We start from the raw sequence: 22360 nt of genomic DNA, 5'->3' as shown, positions 1-22360 counted from the left end.
CACAAAAACATTCCGTAGACCTGTGTAAAACAATATTCCAGAGGCCTGTGTAAAACAATATTCCATAGGCCTGTGCACGAAATGATTGCATAGGCCTCTGCACAAAGAGATTTTATACTCCTTTGCACAAAAATATTCTGTAGGTATGCGCTTAAACAGATTCCGTAGACTTGTACACAAACAGATGTTATAGTTTAGACTCGTGTAAAAATTTAATTACCTATAATTGGTAATTATCTTCAATTGCTTATTTTGTTTAATTATATTTAATTGCTTATTTTGTTTAATTATCTTTAATTGCTTATTTTGTTTAATTATCTTTAATTGCTTATTTTGTTTAATTATCTTTAATTGCTTATTTTGTTTAATTATCTTTAATTGCTTATTTTGTTTAATTAGGTTTAATCTGTACTTCGCAACTAAATTAGTTGGACGCGCAATAGTTATAATGACAATTAAGCTAGCTAATTGCCCTACCAATTTGATTATCCGCAGTTAAACGACGTAAGTCCTAGAATGACTTTCTTTATTACTTAACCCAAGCAAAAAAGTCTTAAGTTCCACAGTTTAAAGGTAAACCACGTAATTCGGAGCAGGTACTTAAAACTATTAAAAACAATACTTAAACTTTGTTTTTCTTAATGAAACAAAAATTGGCGCCCACTTTAAAAATGGGGCTTTCATTTAAGACCGTTTTCAAATCTATCAAACGTATAGTTACTTTTGTAAGGGTAGTTACAAAATGGGTAAGTTTGGAAAATTTCCCATGTTATTTCTATGGAGATTCTCTAGTTTTTCGCCAAAATCTGTGATTAATTTTATGGAAATGAAAACCACCCTTTGCAACTTTATGCTTTATAAAATAAACTATTAGGTGGATCATCTTGAAATTTTTACCACATATTAAGGGCCCGGATTTTAGTTCAGTAGAAAAATTTCGAAACAATAAACTTAATACGAAAAAAGTTAAAACCAATCCAAAAACCTTCCTTATACATTAAAGCCGTCATCAGGCCTTATCTAAGGGAGCTACCGCTCCCTTAGAATATCACATTTGAAGGGTTTTTCACCACTGTGAATGCGTTGATGTTCGATCAAATGAACCTTCTGCGTGGATCCATAGTCACACTGATCACATTTGAAGGGTTTTTCACCAGTGTGAATGTGTTGATGATTGATCAAATTACTCTTCCGTGTACTTGCATAGTCACACTGATCACATTTGAAGGGTTTTTCGCCACTGTGAATGCGTTGATGTTCGATCAAATGAACCTTCTGCATGGATCCATAGTCACACTGATCACATTTGAAGGGTTTTTCTTCGTTACCCTTTTTAATGTGACGTTGTGGACCCCTTTTATATTCAGCAGAATATTTGATCCGAGTTGAACGTTTCTTTTTCCTGCAGAAAATTATTAACGAAATATAAAAACGACACACATACCATTTACAATAGTATCAAAAAAACATTAACATTCAAGTGCACTTCATAAAAAATGAAATGCTAAGGCCTGTACGAAAACTCAGGGTTAAATAAAAGAAACAGTGCTGATCAAGGTGTTAGCCGATGAGTAAACGACCTCATCAACCAAAAGGAGATGAATGAACATCAACTGAAATGCAAACCTTGGCGCGAAACTAAAAAGGTCGTATTTTCATATTCAACGGATGTTAGGATAATCAAATACCAGCTGGTGCTGGGTGAACACAAGTTACCAATTTATTTCGTTCTTCACCACCCTCTCTCTTGTCAGGTCTAGTTTTCACTTTCTGGCAAATAGCACCCCCGACTGATATATTTTCCACATATGTGAAATAAAGTAAAATTGACACATAATTAAAAATAACTAATGTGGATATCCCGTCGATAACTTATTGTTACAAAAATATGTGTAACCAGAAACAACATCTAGTTTTATTGAGCAACAAATAAACTCCGAATTTTTGGTCGAAATAAGTACCAGCATAAGAAAATAATATAAAGGTCCCTATAAGTATGAAACTGTCCATTTAAGCCATGTAAACAGCATTTTCTTTCATCGAAATTTTTAAAAAGTTTCCAAAGCCACGTATTAAGAACTTATGGCCTTATAAAAGCTGATTATTTGTTTAGAAAATTTTCAAATTTTATATTGCAATTAAATCGTTCAAGGTCTTGAAGTTATTATTATGATAATTATAATTATAACTGATTAAGTGCATGTCAAAATTATCATAATAAATTAATAGATGGCGCGAGATTTCGACGACCAAGGCTAGCCCCTACACATACGAGGTAAGGAGTGTCTGTGTCTCTATGGGCGTGGCCAAAATTCCCCGGCCCATCGTGCTTTTCGCGGACACCTTAGGTGGCGGTTTCGCCCCCCTTTACTCGTAGTAGCAAAACTTCTCCCACGGGTCTTAAATTGGAAGCGCGCCAAATTTGGAAACAAATGCTGTAGTATGAAAAGGTACTACGTTTCATACTTATAGAGAGCTATATATTATTTTCTTATGGTACCAGCGATAAGAAAGGAGTGAAGACCCTTGTGAAAGAGGACATTTTTAAGGTTCTAAGGACATTTTAAAGGTTCTGAGGACATTTTAAAGGTTCTGATACATAATAATCTAGCCTTATTGCGCGTCCATAACATTCAATGGGTCACGATTTCAATGCATAGAGAGGTGGTGGCTAGCTCCTACGCCACAGCTTACCGACAGCGCCCTAAACTAAGTATTACCATTAACCTCAGCAAGTTTTGGTGAAAAGGAGAAACCGGGTTACACCGCGCAGGAAAAAGAGGGGAGAGAACTTTCACAACTCTATGCAGAAGGGTTTGTACCCAGGTTTTCCACCCCGTGCCACAGTCCGGGATCGAACCCGGGACTCTCTTGCTGCGAGGCGAAAGGTCCAAAAGCTGAACACTATTTGAATTTATCGGTAGAGAGTTCACTCGTTTTTCGAAAAATGTTAAAAGTCCATTCGGATTTTTTTAACTGATTTGAACGTTTTTGAAAACGTCCTTAGTTTTAGCGGGAATTTAATTCGTTCATTAAATAAATTAATTACGGATAAGGACAACCTCTTTGACAAAAGCGTAGGCGAGAAGACTGTAGTGTTATTCAACATTTTCTTATATTAACACCCCAGGCGAATCATTTAACCCATGAAATAATTTTTGGGAAATGTTGAAATAACAATTAAGCGTTGGAACCTAAAATGTTTACCTTGTACCTAAGAAATTGTTTTGTATAATTGGTTAAGATAAAAGAAAAAAACTCGGTACATTTAAGGCAGTTGACAACCGTATTCTGAATTAAAGAGGAGAAAAGATGGAAAGTAGAGCTCGTCGAACGATATTTTCGGATAAAAATCCAAAACACTTTTATAGGTCATTCCTGGCTATTTTGAGTTGTATACCAGAGCCCATTTCATCGTGCCCGGTCCTTAACTAGCACTAAGCACCACCAGTGGCGTAACGACGTTTGTTGGGCCCGCCCGCAGCCCGACAATTAGGGCCCTTTCTTGAGTGTCGAGTTTTCAAAAAGTATGAAAGCACCACGAACGTTACTACTTTTCCCTTTCATAATTTATAGCAACGCGCCTTGTCGCCGCTCTCGACTAAGATCTCACTCCTCTAAAGTGCAATGCAGGGCCTCAACTCTTTTAGAGAGTTTTTAATACAAAAAATAGGATTCTCTTCGCAAAATTATAGCATTATATACGATCAGATTTATCAAATTATAGGATTATACAGGACTCATAAATGATTAGATTTGGAGTGGGGATAATTTTATTTTATTGAGAACGTAAGACTCTTCAAATGAGCGTTACATCGCGCCTAGATCTAAACAAATACTGAAGGGCTCACACGGACATACATTTAGATTTACTTGAAAAACTGACTATTAATTAAATGAAACTGTAAGCAAAGAGAGACCGAAGTGAGTGAAAATGACCAAATCAAGCTCAGGTTGGAAGAGATGTTTTCAGAGATAACAGATTTTCAAAACTCTTTTCTATAATTAAACATATTTTAAAGGTCCGTGCTATAATTCAGTTCAATCTGTGGGCTTAGATATTTAAATGAAAGGTCCGAGGAAAAATTCAATTGTGTTATTTTGGAGTGCAGACTGTGCAGCTGAGAATGGAAAGTAATTGTTATCATTTCATATAAAAAACTAAAAAAGTCGTATAAATTCAATTATGTTAGAATTGAAGAACAAAAATTCCTGAGCTAGCGAAGCGATTTTTGGGATTCTAGATAATTGCTTTGAAAAATAAAGGACTTAATTGGACGATTTGCGAAATTATAGGACTTAATTGGACGATTTGCGAAATTATAGGACTTAATTGGACGATTTGCGAAATTATAGGACTTAATTGGACGATTTGCGAAATATTGGAGAATCAGTCTATAAGCATAATTTCGAAAGAATTCCCAAAAACATGGGCCCGCCCACAGTTGCGTGCACTGCTCCCCTGTAGTTACGCCACTGAGCCCAATGTGGTTTGATGGAAACTTTTGAAGACCCACTTGAAATCCCCGAGATTATTTCCAATTTTGAGCAAATCCCAAACTCAGCTTATACGGGTTCAGTATGAACCCTGGAATATGGATCTGCCTGATTTTAACAGGAGTATTAAATAGGTGTTTTCAGTTTTTCACCTAGATAGCAGTACCGCCAATAGCGTATTCAACTTAGCGCTCATGGGCACTGATCTGCTCGGATTTCCGTTTTCAATTTACCGATCGCTGGACCGGGGACCCAAGATCCCATCGGTGCTGATCTGTACAGAATAGATAGCTCGCAAAATTTGTATCGACGATTAGGACGGGAAAAGAAAATCGTTAAAGCAGCTCAAGAAATGAAGCGCATTTCATGTCGTCTAGAGCAAATCGAGAGCGATCTCAGAGCAGTTATGTGGAAAACGCCATTAGACTATACATCGAGAAGGTGGAAATGATTGATTAGCATATTTCGCCCATTGGGGGTAGGAATATGAAACTCCACTCTAGGCACTCAGATTATTAAAGTATAAAATGACTTACCAATTTCCGAACAACGTGATTCGGAATTCTTTGGAGCGATATCTTGAAATGTCTCCGAGTTGGACACCGAACTATTATTTCCAACTTCAATCGGAACTTCGGGTAAATTGATTTCCATAGAGACGGAGGTCAATTCTGACAGTTCATTTGGGCTACGTTTTGGTTTAGGAACACACTCTGGCACACTCATTGGATCAACACGCTTCAGTTTCGGCAAACACAGTACCATACTTCGATTTTGTCCATCAGCTTTCTTCGCACCTGTCAAGGTTATTCTGGATTGGTTATCATCGAGATCGTTTTCTACGGCTAATTCTAGTGAATAGCTTTCGACATTTGCGCCAAGAGAAAGATCCAAATGGTTTTGGACTTCAACATTCAATTCAGGAACACGAAATTCCTTTGATCGAGTTGTTCTTTCGTCAGTTTCTCCCTCTGTCGAAATGCTTTGCGATTTACGATAAGAATCGATAATTGTATTATTGTTCTCAAGAGGTTCTCGTGACGAATCACTTTCCGTCGTTGTGTCGAGAGGCATTTTCAATTGGTTTTCGACCTCGAGCTTCGGCGAAGGCACACAAAGTGTCGAATTCTCACTGCATATCAATTTAGGGACACACGCATTCGTAATTCGCGTTATAAACCCAATATTTTTAGACTTTTTTGGGATAATTTCAGTTTCGTTGTTTGCATTGCCAACCTCGGCAACATATTGAGACTCAGAATCCGGCGATTCTTGACTAGTATCTCCTCTACCCAGCATGCCTTGGACATTGACAGCTTCGACACTGTGCATCACAAGTGGAAGAGATAACTCCTGGCCATTAATTCCCGAATCATTTTCAACGGGTTCAGATTTTACTAATTCATCGTTAGCTAATTGATGTATTCCACTTTTCTCCTATTTTTCAAACAATCAACTCTTGACCTTTGGAGTAACTCTTTCCAATCGACTATGAAAGTGAAGGATGTTGCATACCATCAGATCTTTGATTCTCCTTTCCAACTCTTTATTGACCCTATTGAGTCTTTCAATTTCGTCTATTTGTTTATTTATCGTTAATGATGTTTTCACTCTCTCTTTTCCCATGTTTGAAATTAAAACATTACGCTAAACAAAATAAGATTTCATTTTAACAGTAAATATTCCTTGGACTTTCATTGGCTGAACGTATTTTAAAGGGGCAAGCAAGAAAGAACAAAGTTCCTTGTTGGGTTTCTTTGTTACTAAAGAGGGATGTGTTACCAATCCCCTTAGATCAGAGCCAATCTTGATTGGTATTTTCACAAATAAACCTAATTATTCACCCACCCACAGAGTTTGGTTCAACTTTAAGGGACATAAGATTCGACAACTCATTCTGTACATTTAAAATGGGCTACGATACCAAACGGGTCTCGTATTTCTGTGCTTAATTTCACACTAGTTAAAAATACCTCGGCTTCCAGTTCCCTGACTCGAACATCCCTGGCTTTAACTTCCTTGATAAGATCATCTTTACTCAAGTGATCATAATTACAATCTCCCTCAGTCTTCATTTCCTAAAAACCAAGTTTCCCTAATTTTATATTTGCCTTAAACAGCCAATATTGCAATAATTTCTCAAATACCTCTTTAATCGCCACCCTTTGAAGATTTACTAAACTCATTTCGGAATTTTGTGCAGAGACTTTGTGAAATTGTAAATCTTCCCTAAAATAAAAATAGAATAATTTTTCAAGCAGAAGAAAACAAACATATAACAAGAAAGGTTTCCCAAAACATTGTAGCTTTCGCTATCAAAGCTTAGAAAAACATGCTTAGCTAGTTCAAAAGATTGTGACAATTGACACTGCAACTTTCTTCAAGATTAGCCTGATTAGGGAATTCCTCAAACCCATTTTTTTGAATACAACCAGCTTCTTATAAATTAATTATTCTGCTAGTATTTTTTATTTTTAAAATAGCAAGAAAGATCTTTTACTTTTCAAGGTATAATAGTTTCCATAGGTTTGGATCCGTTACATGCCTTATTGACATCCAAGTTACAATTTATTCATCACTTACCAGCTTAAACGTTCGACCATAACACGACAATCCTTCACAAAATCCATCATAGTTTATGGAGTTTCCCTGTTTAGATAACATACGTAACATTTTAATGATAATAAAAAACATGGCCATAAACAAAGATTCAGCGTTTTCCCCTCAGATCAATATACAGGGTGTTTCTGAAAAGTCCATCACAAATTAAGGGGCGTGTTTATGGGACCAAACTGAGCGGAAAGTACCAAAGAACATGGGGTGTACAACATTTTGTTACGGAGATATGGCCTTCCAAACATTCGCCCCTAAAACAAGGAAATATCCAAAAATGAGGAGTAACACTTAAGACCGACTAACCAGCTTGTTTAAAATTACTAGACAATTTCAATAGCCTTTAATCGAACAATTGATTTCTACCTTTACTAATCAGAAGCGTATAAATGAGTAGAAGTATGCCTACGGTGGTAATGTAAAATTAATCCCAAGTGACATGATGTTTCAAGATCTTCCCAGCACCAAGTAAAATGGTTCTGATTGAAGGGACTTTTATTAGCACAGCGTAAACAACGTTATTTTCAGGAATTAGTCCAAATGTCCACGGGCGGCATTACAAAAACGAGGCAGTCTTTCGAATGATACTTGGACATGTTGGAAGATCCCTGGCTTGTTCCTGTTATCTCAAACCGTAAAAAGCTACGCAAATCTTCATCATCACGGACAACACTCTTGTACGTTAGGTATGACCTTGAGAACACCTAAAAGGACATCTCGAATGTATTTGAAAAACCCATCTCCAATTAAGGGGCGTGTTGTTTGTTTCCAACAGAGTAAACTCGCCCAGAGAACAATTACAATGCAGAGCCACGTTTCGGCGTTAATGGCCCACAAAGGTGGTCCCAAAAACAAGAACAAACTTTAATTTGTTTCGTTCAGTAAGTGTTTCATGTGTCATAGATAAAACGCCATGATTAATGCACGAAGAAAATGAATTTATTGACAAGTTTTAACATTTAATTGCAACTAGTTACAAAAATTGTTCAAAGTGTTCACCACGCGCGTTAAGGCACACATTAGCACGTCTTACAAATGATTCCCTTACACGTTGAAAAATGCCTGGAGTTTCGCGAATTGTTTGACAGCCGTGAATTATTCGTCGACGTAGCTCTTCAACATCGGGCACTTCAGTCTGATAAACTAAGTCTTTCAGGTGGCCCCAAAGAAAGAAATCACAAGGGTTCAGATCGGGTGATCGAGCAGGCCACTCCACAGGTCCACCTCGACCTAACCACCGCAAAGGGAAGGTCGCGTTAAGATAATTTCGGACCGCGATGCTGAAATGTGGTGGTGCACCATCGTGCATGAACCACATTCTGTTTACCAAACCTAAGGGTACGTCTTCGAGTAGTTCCGGTAAATCGTCCCGTAAGAACTGCAAGTAAGCCACACCGTTTAACCTGGGCTCTAGGAAATATGGCCCAATTAAATTGTCACCCACAATACCACACCACACGTTTAAACTGAATTGTACTTGGTGACTTCTAACGCAAGTTGCGTGGGGGTTTAGCTGGGACCATTGATGTTTATTATGTAAGTTAATAATACCATCCCGTGAAAAGTTAGCTTCGTCAGTAACCAACAAATCCCGTGGGAAATCGATATCGTTTACTTTAGCCAGAAACCACTGACAAAACGCCGTGCGTCGTGGGTAGTCCGCTGGATTCAAACCTTGAACTTTTTGAACATGGAAAGGATGAAACCGGTGGCTTCTGAGGATTTTCCACACGAGCGTGTGGTTTACGCCTAATCGGCGACCAACTTGGCGGGTACTTGATTCAGGCTCGTCCTCGAAAATGGTGAGAACTTCGTCTTCTACGGCCTCTGGGATGGCTCTCGCTCTAGGTTGAGGTCCAGCCGGTTGGATTCGTCCATCTTGCCTCAAACGACTGTCCACAGCCTCGAACGTCAGTCGATTTGGTAGTCGCCTCTGCGGAAATCTTTCCTGATACAAGCGTACAGCTGCAGCGGCATTCCCCTCGGCTAGTCCATACATTAGGTGCATATCCGCATATTCGGCATTTGTGAAGAAAGGCATTGTAACAGACTTCGTTGAATTATGAGTTTAATAAAACAAACACATGTACGTGAAACCTCTTTTATTCCTTTCTTAAAAAACATAGTGCTCTGTTTTAGTGCTCTGTTTTTTAAGAATAGGCGAAGTTCTCACTATTTTCGAGGACGATCCAAAAACAAGCAGCCGCCAATTGGTTTGCTGATTAAGAAAAAACCACACGCAACTTGCGTCAGAATTCACAAAGTACAATTCAGCTTAAACGTGTGGTGTAGTATTGTGGGTGACAATTTAATTGGGCCATATTTCCTAGAGCCCAGGTTAAACGGTGTGGCTTACTTGTAGTTCTTACGGGACGATTTACCAGAACTACTCGAAGACGTACCCTTAGGTTTAATAAACAGAATGTGGTTCATGCACGATGGTGCACCACCACATTTCAGCATCGCGGTCCGAAAACTTGTCAATAACATTTTCTTTGTGCATTAATCATGGCGTTTTATCTATGACACATGAAACACTTACTGAACGAAACAAATTAAAGTTTGTTCTTTTGTTTGGGACCACCTTTGTGGGCCATTAACGCCGAAACGTGGCTCTGCATTGTAATTGTTCTCTGGGCGAGTTTACTCTGTTGGAAACAAACAACACGCCCCTTAATTGGAGATGGGTTTTTCAAATACATTCGAGATGTCCTTTTAGGTTTTCTCAAGGTCATACCTAACGTACAAGAGTGTTGTCCGTGATGATGAAGATTTGCGTAGCTTTTTACGGTTTGAGATAACAGGAACAAGCCAGGGATCTTCCAACATGTCCAAGTATCATTCGAAAGACTGCCTCGTTTTTGTAATGCCGCCCGTGGACATTTGGACTAATTCCTGAAAATAACGTTGTTTACGCTGTGCTAATAAAAGTCCCTTCAATCAGAACCATTTTACTTGGTGCTGGGAAGATCTTGAAACATCATGTCACTTGGGATTAATTTTACATTACCACCGTAGGCATACTTCTACTCATTTATACGCTTCTGATTAGTAAAGGTAGAAATCAATTGTTCGATTAAAGGCTATTGAAATTGTCTAGTAATTTTAAACAAGCTGGTTAGTCGGTCTTAAGTGTTACTCCTAATTTTTGGATATTTCCTTGTTTTAGGGGCGAATGTTTGGAAGGCCATATCTCCGTAACAAAATGTTGTACACCCCATGTTCTTTGGTACTTTCCGCTCAGTTTGGTCCCATAAACACGCCCCTTAATTTGTGATGGACTTTTCAGAAACACCCTGTATATTAATAAAAACTGTCTTTGTTCACAAAGACGCGAAAAAGTAAGAGATAAGTGTAGAAAATTAATTGTTTGAAGTAACAGATATTCAAATTTTCATTTTTGAAGACGTGATTATAAAACATCAATTATTTGAAAAAATTTCTTATCTTAGTTTTTTTTCACCAAAATTCCTTAAGTAAAATATTTTATCCTTAAACATGTGCATCATTTTAAAAATAGAAAACGTATGCATTTTATTTTCTTTTTAAAATTTAGAGTTAGTTTGAGTATTCGGGCCTATAAGGAGAATAAAATGGGCAGAAAATTGTTGATAGCAGACAAAATAAAACAAGCATGAAAACTTAACAAAACGTGTTCGTTTATTTTAAAGTTTTCGAGGTTTCAAAAATTGACGTGTTGTATATCGCTCAAAGCTACAGATATTTTGACTCTAATAACTACATCACAGTCAAAGGGCGAATGTAATTTTCGGTTCGCAATATTTTCAATTTTGAAATATAAAAATAAATACTTCTAGCTCTATTTTTCAGATATCCGAGTATTTGAACTTCCTCGAAGCAAATGTTTCTCGAAAATAAACAGTTGTATCAAGGTAGTTTCTCTGAAATTTTTGTGAAAACAAGTTGGGAAAACCAAAATATTACCTCTCCGAGTCAAGACGACTACTTACAAACTTATTTACCCAGATATGGAAATGTTTCTTAAGTTAAAATTTATGAAATATTAAAGCAGTATACAAAGCATAGCAAATTTACTGTAAATCAGACGACATTTTACATCCAATAATGATATACTTGTACACATTAAAATCATCCGATGGGGGAAAAACGGGAAATGAAGAGATACAACTTTGGAGGGATATTACCTTTACGTGTTTGTAAAGGCCCAATTTTCTACTCCTCAACTGTATGCCCTCTATGTTCAAAGCCATATTCACAACAGGGTTGGCATGTAAACACTATCCTCTCGTTTCACCTCAACGATTTTCTTAGTTTAACAACATGACTTAACGTTACATAACACCAAAGCTTATTTGTGGCTACACACACTGAAAGTAAATGCGTACCATAAAAAGCATGAAAACACGAAGCTATTATCCGATTACGATCAGACCTTTCACTGGTCTGGGCTGCGTTCAGCAGAGCTCACCAAAAAAGACAGCGGATTTTGGAAATGTTTACCGGTGAGCTCTGTCGTCATAGCTTTTCTCCGGTCATCGGCGTTTTATAAATGACGCTAGCGCAATAAAGCGTGCAAGGTACCAAGGCTTAACAAAAATTGTAGGATAACATATTTATAGAGATAGATAACAACTTTTAATTAAAATTAGAAAATAACATATCTCTTAAAATTCTCGCGTGATAAACTGGTTTCACGCCAATTAAATAGCTATAGTCCCATAAAGCTATTTGTATTAATTCCTCCATGGTTTTTTCGCCAAACTGAGAACTACGCGTTTTACGTCACGTTATCCAAAAAGCCGACTATTTTCTTTGAAGACCGCGCTAGCTCAGCGCTAAGCACCGTGACGTCAAAATTCAAAAACAAAATCCCGTTATGTAGGACACTGCTAGCAGCGCTGGGCTCTGCTGAACGCGGCCCAGATTCCCATCATGATTATAAAATCTAAGCCTAATTATTTAAAAGTGTATTTTACTTTCGGCTCACTCTGAACCGTTAATGTCTCTGCATACAGAAACGAAAACCAAACCCAAACGTTTACTTTTTGGTTCACTAGGCCTATTGACAAACAAAAGTTCATTTGACCAACATAGTAGCGTTGAGCTTGTATTCACTGTGACTTTAGAAAGGATTATGCTATAAACAGATGTAGTATAGCTTAAGTAATATATAAACATCCATTTTAAATAATAATATTAAAAAATATCTTTGGAATATCAAAATGAAACGGAGCTTTAAAGCTACAAAAGTACTAAATGCATCATAATTACGAAAAATATTTCCACATATTCATTTTATATTATGGAAAACGGGAATATTAAGGTTCAGAAGGATTTCTTTACACATCAAAACAAAACGAACTTCTAACGCAGCGCACTAGTGTTACAACGGACGGACACATATAGACAAACACATAGACTGCTGTTTTACCCTTTCCGTATTAATTTTGAGTTGAGAGACATGATTATCTTAAATATTAAAATAAATATAATTAATATTAAATATTTTCTTCTATAGTTGTTCGCCTTATTGAGCGTTACATCGTTTTGAAAAAGAACAATTAAACATTCTTGAGAGACTTGACTAATATTGGCGTTTGAAATGAAGCATACGCCGGTTGCTTCGCCTTCATCAAATAGGTAGTATATAAGGGTGTCGAATCGCAGCTATGGATAAGAACAGCGCAATTGCGTGAACCTTTGGTGGAAGCCCCACCATTGGGAGGCCGGACGTTTCTCGTAACCCTGGCCGATCGCCGCGTATGTCTTAACCTTAAGGAGTAGAAGCCAGGTGTACAGACTGGTGTCCATGTGGGATGGACAAAAACAAAGACCAGAAGATGGTGGTGTTAGAAGCCAGGTGTACAGACTGGTGTCCATGTGGGATGGACAAAAACAAAGACCAGAAGATGGTGGTGTTAGAAGCCAGGTGTACAGACTGGTGTCCATGTGGGATGGACAAAAACAAAGACGAGAAGATGGTGGTGTTAGATGCCAGGTGTACAAACTGGTGTCCATGTGGGATGGACAAAAACAAAGACCAGAAAATGATGGTGATAGAAGCCAGTAAGTACAGACTGGTGTCTATGTGGAATGGACAAAGACCACAAAATGGTGGTGTTTGAAGCCAATAAGTACAGATTGGTATTCATGTAGAATAGACAATTGACTAGTCAGATGAAGTAATAGTGGCCAGTTGATTTGTGGATAGAATCAAGTTTTGAAATTTCTGGGAACTGTGAATACGGTCCGGAAATAGCGAACACATTTGCTTCAATTCGGAAACTGCGAACACGGTCCCCTGGGGTGTAAGTCAATAACAACAGACAGACACACACACACAGACACGTCGAAATTAGAACCTCTCCGTGACTACGTCACTCGGAGAGGTAAAAACTAAGATAAGGAATTTTTTCAAATAATTGATGTTTTATAATCACGTCTTCAAAAATGAAAATTTGAATATCTGTTACTTCAAACAATTAATTTTCTACACTTATCTCTTACTTTTTCGCGTCTTTGTGTACAAAGACAGTTTTTATTAATATCTGTCACTTCAGTCTTAATATGAATTAAAACTGTTTAGAAACTAGTATTTTAAAACGTATACTGAAAAGCAGGCGCTCCATTTAAGTCTTGTGGTGTTGCGCGTATATTAGTTACCACGTTTGAACTAACAAGGCCCTAACCATCTATTATAGAAGTATTTATCTTGATTGCTTCAACGCCCAGTCCAACTCAAATTGCCTTCCCGTCGTTTTCACGTGCAAAGCACAGTGGATGAGATAATACAAATAGATTCCGAAGACTCAGGCTAAAAAATTATTACGTAGACCTGTGTACAAAAACAATCTATACACCTGTGCACAAACATTTTCCATAGACCTGCTCTGGGTGACCACATTTCCTAAATTTTATAATTTTTCCTATTTTCGGATGTCTTTCTATTAGTTCCTATAATTTCGATAATTTTCCTATATTTTCCTATTTTTTGAAATTGTAGATATTTTGTGCGCTCTCACTTTTGGTTTTGTTATATATCACCAAAGCTATGGAAGCCTCTAAAAATATTTGTCAGGGAAGTCTGTGATGTTTTAAAGTTATAGCATATGTTTCTAAGATTACGTTCCATAAGTATGACACTTCCTATATTTCGAAATGCTAGAGACTTAATGAGAGCTAGTTCGAGAACGACGCGAGAATTGACTACTCGCGATTTTCTACTACATCTTCCTATTTAGTCTGTACTAAGCCTTTGACACGGCCTCATCAGGCGTCGCTTTACGAGAATCTATGACGTTTCATTTACGTCACTTCGAGACAAGCTCTCAGTAACCAGTGACAAATTTATGTAACATATCTTACGAACTTATAATTATAATTAAACCAAAGTTCCTTTGTAAATCTTGTCTTATTACTTTCAAAGCATTTGCAACATATATTTTGCTATTTTTTCAAGAGTAGTTCTCTTGTCTTTTCCTGTTTTTTAATTATACACCTATATCTATATAAATCAAAGTCCTGACTGACTGACAGACTGACTGATAATCATCGCCCAGCCCAAACCGCTGGCCCCAGAAGGCTGAAAATTTGGAGGAACGTTACTCGTAAGTAGTAGGCGCGTACTAAGAAAGATTTTTCCAATCCGCCGCCATCTTCATAAATGACGCCCAGAAATGTAACAAATCTTCTCTTTGTAAGAAAGTCCGTGAGTTTCAACCGATTTCACAAATATTTAGTACACTGGATTCCTTTAACCTATAGACGGGCTATATTTTCTTTCGGGATCGATTTGTTGCCATCATTTTAAATGGCGGCCAGATATTTAAAAACCTTTCTTTATAGAATGTCTGCGTGTAAAGTAATAAAAAATGTCCCGACGAGCTGATGGGCGACGCCGAGTGCCTTCGCTCCTAGGATGCTACAAAAATATTAGTCGAATCAGTAAAATGTACCCATACTTGATGGAAGTTCTTAATACACTCAAGCGATGCCGCGGGTAACAGGTAGTCTCCTATAATTTCCTGTAAATCAATTGTAAATTTCCTATTTTCCTATAACTATTACAAGGTTATTTGTGGTCACCCTGAGTGCACAAACATATTTCGTAGATAACATAGACTTGTGAAAACACATGTCATATAATTGTGTACAAACAGATCCCGTAGACTTGTGCACAAACAGATCCCTTAGAATTGTGCAAAAACAGATCCCTTAGAATTGAGCACAAACTGATGTCATAGACTTGCGCACAAAATTATGTCATAGACTTACGCACAAACAGATGTCATAAACTTGTGCAAAAAGAGATGTTATATACCTGTACACAAAACGATTCCATGGACCTCTGCACAAAAACATTCCATACTCCTATGCTCAAAAATATGCTCAAGAACATCTCGTACACCAGTGCACAAAAGTACTGCATATCCATTTGCACAAAAATATCCCGTATCCATTTGCAGAAAAATGTTCTTTAGACCTGTGCACAAACAGATGCAGTGGCGTTTGCAAAGACAGATTCCTTGGCCCTCTGCACAAAAAGATTCAGTAGGCTTGTGCACAAAAATATTCCGTAGACCTGTGCACAAAAATATTCCGTAGACCTGTGCACAAACAGATACCGTAGACATGTGCACAAACAGATACCGTAGACATGTGCACAAACAGATTCCGGATACTTGGACACAAACGGAAGTCACAGGGTTGTGCACAAACAGATGTCATAGACTTGCACAAAAAATACATCATAGACTTGCGCAATAAGAGATGTCAAGGATATGTGCACATCAGAATCCACGGACTAGTGCAAAAACAGAAGTCTTAAGGCTCGTTTACATGTGAGCGAGAATTAAGCTTAAAGCGGAGAGTAGAAGTTGAAAGTCGAATCTTTTTCTCGCGCCTAAAAAAATCGCGTCTGAAAAAAGCGTTTTTTCCCGCTGCTCCACCTGCTCCTTCGTTTACATACGAGCTGGGCAGTAGCATGAGCCTAGATTGCAGAGTTGTCTTTCAGTCGGAAGTAAACAACTAAAATGGCGTCGACTGTCGTTAGTTTACTTCTGCTTAAAAAGAAACTATTGCTTTTGAAAAACATTCGACATTTATAACAAAAAAACAACAGAAAATTAGAACTGAACGTCGTTGGTGGGCACATCCTATATGGAGAAATAGAAACAAAGAAGGCTATTTTCGCCTTTTGGAAGGTTACTTGATATAATTTGTCAAGATGCGTATATTTTCTCTACTTGAGCTTGAGAATAATTTTGATTTAATTGTCGAGCTTGAAAGGATGAGGCAAATTAATGTGATTACACGTATTTAAAAAATTTTATCTTGTTGTTTTAAAGACATTCTCAATGGTGGTGCCTAGGCCTATTTCTCGAGATAAACAAACGCCAAAATATCAAACGATATTCGGTCCTTGGATATTATTGGCTTGGAAAATCACGTGACTCTTTGCGAGAAGCAAACACGAGCTGAAGATTCTACTGCGGCAGATCGGAGCTTATTCCGAACACCCGCTTCATCTATGAGCAACAAGCGCGACTTAAAAAGCTTTCGCTTGTTTGTAAACGATATGCCTAGGGAACGCAAACCCCAATACGCCTCATCTCTCAGCTTTACGCTTCGACTTTTTCCATTTCTCGCGCACATGTAAACGAGCCTTTAGACTTGTTTACAAACAGAAGTCATAGACCTGTTTCCATAAAGATTCCATACCCATTTGCACAAAACAATTTCATACCCATTTGCACGAAACCATTCCATACCCATTTGTACAAAACGATTCCATAGACCTGTGCCCAAAGAGATTCCATAAAACAGTGCACAAAAGATTCCCTAGACCTGTGCTCAAAAAAATATGCCGTAGGCCTGTGCACAAACAGATGCCGTACACCTGTAAAGAAACAGATTCCGTAAACCTGTGCACAAACAGATGCCGTGGGCCTGTGTACAAACAGATTCCGGAGATCTGTGCACAGATTCCGTAGCCATGTGCACAAACAAATTGCGTAGACTTGTACACAAGTGGAAGTCACAGGCTTGTGCACAACAGATGTCATAGACATGTTCAAACCAGATTCCATAGTTTTGTGCACAAACCGAAGTCATAGACATATGCACAAAAACATTCTATAGACTTGTGCACATCAAGTTTCCATAGACCTGTGCACAAAAGATTTCATGGAGATGGGCACAAAATATTTCATGGAACTGTGCACGAAACATTATATATGCTTGTGTACATAAAGATTCCATAGACCTGTGTACATAAAGATTTCATACCCATAGCACAAAACTATTCCATAACCATTTGCACAGAAATATTCCCTAGACCTGCGCACAAAATATTTCATAAAACTGTGCTGTGCACAAAACGATTCCATTGACTTATGCACAAAATATTCTATTGGCTTTTGTATAAACATGTGACATAGACCTGTGTACAAAAATATTCCATGGACCTGTGCACAAAAACATGCCTTGGACCTGTTCAGAAACATTCCATACCCATATATGCTCAAAAATATTCCACACCCATTTGCACAAACATTTTCCGTAGACCCGTGCACAAACAGATGCCGTAGACTAGCGCATAAACAGATTCCATAGATTTGTGCACAAATATATTACGTAGACTCGTGCACAAATAGATTCCACAGACTTGTACACAAACAGAAGTCACACGGTTTTGCACAATCCGATGTTATAGACTTGTGCACAAACTGTCATATGCTTGTGTAAAAAACTGATTTCATACTTCCTCAAAAAGAGATGTCATCGACATTTGCACAAGAGATTCCGTAGACTTGTGCAAATAAAGATTCTTCAGACTTGTGCACAAACACATTTTGTAGACCTGTACACACAGATACCATAGACTTGTGCAAAAATAGATGTCAAATATTTGTGCAAAAACACATACCTAAGACTTTTGCACAAACTGATGCCATAGACTTGTGCACAATCATATGTCCTAGACCGGTGTACAAAACATTCTATAGATTTGTGCACAAACATGAGTCATATACCTGTACACAAAAATATTCCACGGACTTCTGCACAAAAACATTCCATATCCCTATGCTCAAAAATGTTCCTTACCCATTTGCACAAAACTATCACGTACACCTGTGAACAAAACTATTCGGTATCCATTTTCACAAAAATATTCCGTACACCTGTGCACAAAAATACTCCAAATCCATTTTCACCATAATATTCCATACACCTATGCACAAAAATATTCCGTACACCTATGCACAAAAATATTCCGTACACCTATGCACAAAAATATTCCGTACACCTGTGAACAAAAACAGTTCGTACACCTATGCACAAAAATTTCCGTACAATTGTGCATAAAAATATTCCGTACACCAATGCATAAAAATATTTCGTACACTTGTGCACAAATAGAATCACAGACTTGTGTACAAAGAAATGTCGCAGACTTGCGCAAAAAGAGATGTTATAGACATGTGCACATCAGATTCCATAGAGTTATGCACAAACATTTTCAATGCCCCTATGCTCAAACAGATTTCAAACCCTTATGCTCAAAAAGATTCCATACCCAATTGCACAAAAATAATACGTAGACCCGTGCTCAAAAATATTCCGTAGACCTTTGCTCAGACAGAAGTCACTCGCGTGTGCACAAACAGATGTCATAGACTTGTGAATAAACAGATGTTATAGACTTGTGCACAAAGAGATGTTATAGACTTGTTCACACACAGGTGTTATAGACTTGTTCACAAGCAGGTGTTATAGAATTGATCACAAACAGGTGTTATAGACTTGTTCACAAACAGATGATTTAGACTTGTGCACAAACAGATGCTTTAGACTTGTGCACAAACAGATGCTTTAGACTTGTGCACAAACAGATGGAATAGACTTGTGCACAAACAGATGTTTTAGTCTTGTGTACAAACAGATGTTTTAGACTTGTGCACAAACAGATGTTTAAGGCTTGTGTACAAACAGATTTTTTAGACTTGAGCATAAACAAATGTTATTGACTTGCGCAAAAAGAGATGTTTTAGACTTGAGCATAAACAAATGTTATTGACTTGCGCAAAAAGAGATGTCATAGAAATGAGCAAATCAGATTCCATAGACCTGTGCACAAACAGAGGTCGTAGACCTGTGAACAAACAGATGTCGTAGACCTGTGCACAAACAGAAGTCGTAGACCTGTGCAAATAAAGATTTTTCACTTGGACACATAAAGATTCTTCAGACTTGTGTGTGCACATAATGATTCTTCAGACTTGTGTGCACATAAAGATTCTTCAGACTTGTGTGCACATAAAGATTCTTCAGACTTGTGTGCATATAAAGATTCTTCAAACTTGTGTGCACATAAAGATTCTTCAAACTTGTACACATAAATATACCATAGACCCATGAACAAAAAATTCCATAGACCTGTGCACAGAAGATTCCATACTCCTATACTCAAAAGCAGGGTTGGTGATTTTTTGGATTTTTTCAAAAAAATCAAAAAAATCGATTTTTTTGATTTAAATAGGATTTTTTGGATTTTAATTGATTTATTTGATTTTTTTGATTTTTATTGAACTAATATATAGTAAATTACCAACATGAAAACTTTTGAGTCAAAATTAACCAAAAGCAAAATAATCATGACATTTAAGCAGCTATTGGATATTGTTACTTTTCAAAAGCTTGTACAAAAAGACTAGCTTGACCGCTATTTCATTTCCTAGCCTTTCCAGCAAGACAAACTGGAGTTCTGGGAAAAACTTACATTGAAATATACCAAAACCATGATTATTTTTAATTTTAGGTCTTTTCTAGTTAAGTTTCTTCTCGAGTTTCTTAAACTACTTCTTGGAATCTTAGAAAACATTTTTTAAATATAAAAATATATTCTTGATTTTAATCAAATGATTTTTTTAAAAAAATCGCTTGATTTAAATCATGATTTAAATCAGTGATTTAAATCAAACTGATTTAAATCAAACAACCCTGCTCAAAAGGATTCCATGCAGATTTGCACAAAAACATTCCGTAGACCTGTGTAAAACAATATTCCAGAGGCTGTGTAAAACAATATTCCATAGGATTGTGCACGAAATGATTGCATAGGCCTCTGCACAAAGAGAATTTATACTCCTTTGCACAAAAATATTCTGTAGGTCTGCGCTTAAACAGATTCCGTAGACTTGTACACAAACAGATGTTATAGTTTAGACTCGTGTAAAAATTTAATTACCTATAATTGGTAATTATCTTTAATTGCTTATTTTGTTTAATTAAGTTTAATCTGTACTTCGCAACTAAATTAGTTGGACGCGCAATAGTTATAATGACAATTAAGCTAGCTAATTGCCCTACAAATTTGATTATCCGCAGTAAAACGACGTAAGTCCTAGAATGACTTTCCTTATTACTTAACCCAAGCAAAAAAGTCTTAAGTTCCACAGTTTAAAGGTAAACCACGTAATTCGGAGCAGGTACTTAAAACTATTAAAAACAATACTTAAACTTTGTTTTTCTTAATGAAACAAAAATTGGCGCCCACTTTAAAAATGGGGCTTTCATTTAAGACCGTTTTCAAATCTATCAAACGTATATTTATTTTTGTAAGGGTAGTTACAAAATGGGTAAGTTTGGAAAATTTCCCATGTTATTTCTATGGAGATTCTCTAGTTTTTCGCCAAAATCTGTGATTAATTTTATGGAAATGAAAACCACCCTTAGCAACTTTATGCTTTATAAAATAAACTATTAGGTGGATCATCTTGAAATTTTTACCACATATTAAGGGCCCGGATTTTAGTTCAGTAGAAAAATTTCGAAACAATAAACTTAATACGAAAAAAGTTAAAACCAATCCAAAAACCTTCCTTATACATTAAAGCCGTCATCAGGCCTTATCTAAGGGAGCTACCGCTCCCTTAGAATTCGGCAAACACTATTTTACCCCGAAATAATTTTTGCCGAACTTTTGCCGAATTACCCCAAATTCTAAAATAGTAGAAATCTCCCATGCGTCGTCTGCTAAAACATCCTAAATGACTTCTGGCTTCGCCTTCGGCTTTTCGGGGTAAATTAGTGACCGTTTCGGCACTTTTCGGCACAAAAGAGTGGGGTAAAATATAAAAATACGGCCCCCACACTAAAAGCAGCAATTAAATCAAGCAAAAATTCAAATCCATTTCAGAAACTAAATAAGCTTAACTAATCTACCCTCTCTCGCCCCGACGACTATTAAAATAATAAATTTTTCGGCAAAGAACAAAAACTCAACTAAACATTGAACTGTTTATTGAATCTCAATTTATAAGCTAAATCTACTCTGCCGAACCACAATCCAACGTTAATTTCAACTTAATTAAGTATAATTAACGTAAAATTCGACCAAAAACGTACATTTTTGGGACAAAAATTAAAATAACTTTTAATTAAACTACATAATTAAGATTAAAACTAAGCTATAAGCTGGTAAATCCCCTTTTTTCCCATTTAACACTGAAATTATTTTATATCATCTTTATAATTCATTAATATTCAGGAAATTCCAAAGTTTGGGGTAAAATAGGGGTTTTTCGGCAAAATATTATGGTGTGACATGAAAAAATATGCCGAGTCTTTGAAGAAGCGCGAAATTCAAAAGTTTGGGGTAAAATAGGGTTTTTTCGGCTAGGATTGAATTTCCAATTAAACATTGATATTAATGTGAATTATTTATTGAATCTCAATTTATAAGCTAAATCTACTCTGCCTAACCACAATCCAATGTTAATTTCAACTTAATTAAGTTTAATTAACGTAAAATTCGACCAAAAACGTGCATTTTTGGGACAAAAATTTAAATAACTTTTAATTAAACTACATAATTAAGATTAAAACTATGGTATAAGCTGGTAAACCCGCTTTTTTCCTATTTCACACTTAAATTAATTTATATTATCTTAAAAAACATTAATATGCACGAAATTCCAAAGTTTGGGGTAAATTAGGGATTGTTCGGCAGAATATTATGGGGTGAAATGAAAAAATATGCTGAACATTTGAAGAAGCGCGAAATTCAAAAGTTTGGGGTAAAGTAGGGATTGTTCGGCAAGAATTGAATTTTCAATTAAACCTTGGTATTAATGTGATTTTTTTTAATGAATCTCAATTTATAAGCTAAATCCACTCTGCCGAACCACAATCCAAAAAAACTAAGATAAGAAGTGTTTTTAAATATTCAATGTTTTATAATCATGTCTACAAAAGTCAAAATTTG

The 22360-nt window shown here is 36.7% G+C and overlaps 2 protein-coding genes across 2 annotated transcripts; both read right to left on the bottom strand.

Moving 5' to 3' along the window:
• Positions 1-1119: 1119 nt before the first annotated feature.
• LOC149621009 (uncharacterized) lies at positions 1120-16359 on the bottom strand. The gene is made up of 7 exons (XM_089854858.1): positions 15413-16359; positions 7081-7146; positions 6645-6726; positions 6471-6575; positions 6013-6144; positions 5034-5934; positions 1120-1402 (listed from the first exon to the last, which is right to left on the bottom strand). The coding sequence occupies exons 2-7, from the start codon at positions 7128-7130 to the stop codon at positions 1263-1265; spliced, it is 1410 nt and encodes a 469-aa protein (XP_089710984.1). The 5' UTR covers positions 7131-7146; positions 15413-16359; the 3' UTR covers positions 1120-1262.
• Positions 7134-10382, bottom strand: LOC149621010 (uncharacterized). The gene is made up of 3 exons (XM_089854671.1): positions 9848-10382; positions 8565-9758; positions 7134-7146 (listed from the first exon to the last, which is right to left on the bottom strand). Exons 2-3 carry the CDS (start codon positions 9149-9151, stop codon positions 7134-7136), a joined length of 600 nt encoding a protein of 199 aa, XP_089710797.1. The 5' UTR covers positions 9152-9758; positions 9848-10382.
• Positions 16360-22360: the final 6001 nt, after the last annotated feature.

This window comes from Phalangium opilio, unplaced genomic scaffold (assembly GCF_054372755.1).
Source record: "Phalangium opilio isolate 3A_F unplaced genomic scaffold, DU_Popi_V2 ptg000209l_1, whole genome shotgun sequence".
NCBI lineage: Eukaryota > Metazoa > Arthropoda > Arachnida > Opiliones > Phalangiidae > Phalangium > Phalangium opilio.
The sequence above is the reverse complement of the archived record's forward strand: the minus strand, read 5'-3'. Positions and strand labels throughout refer to the sequence as shown.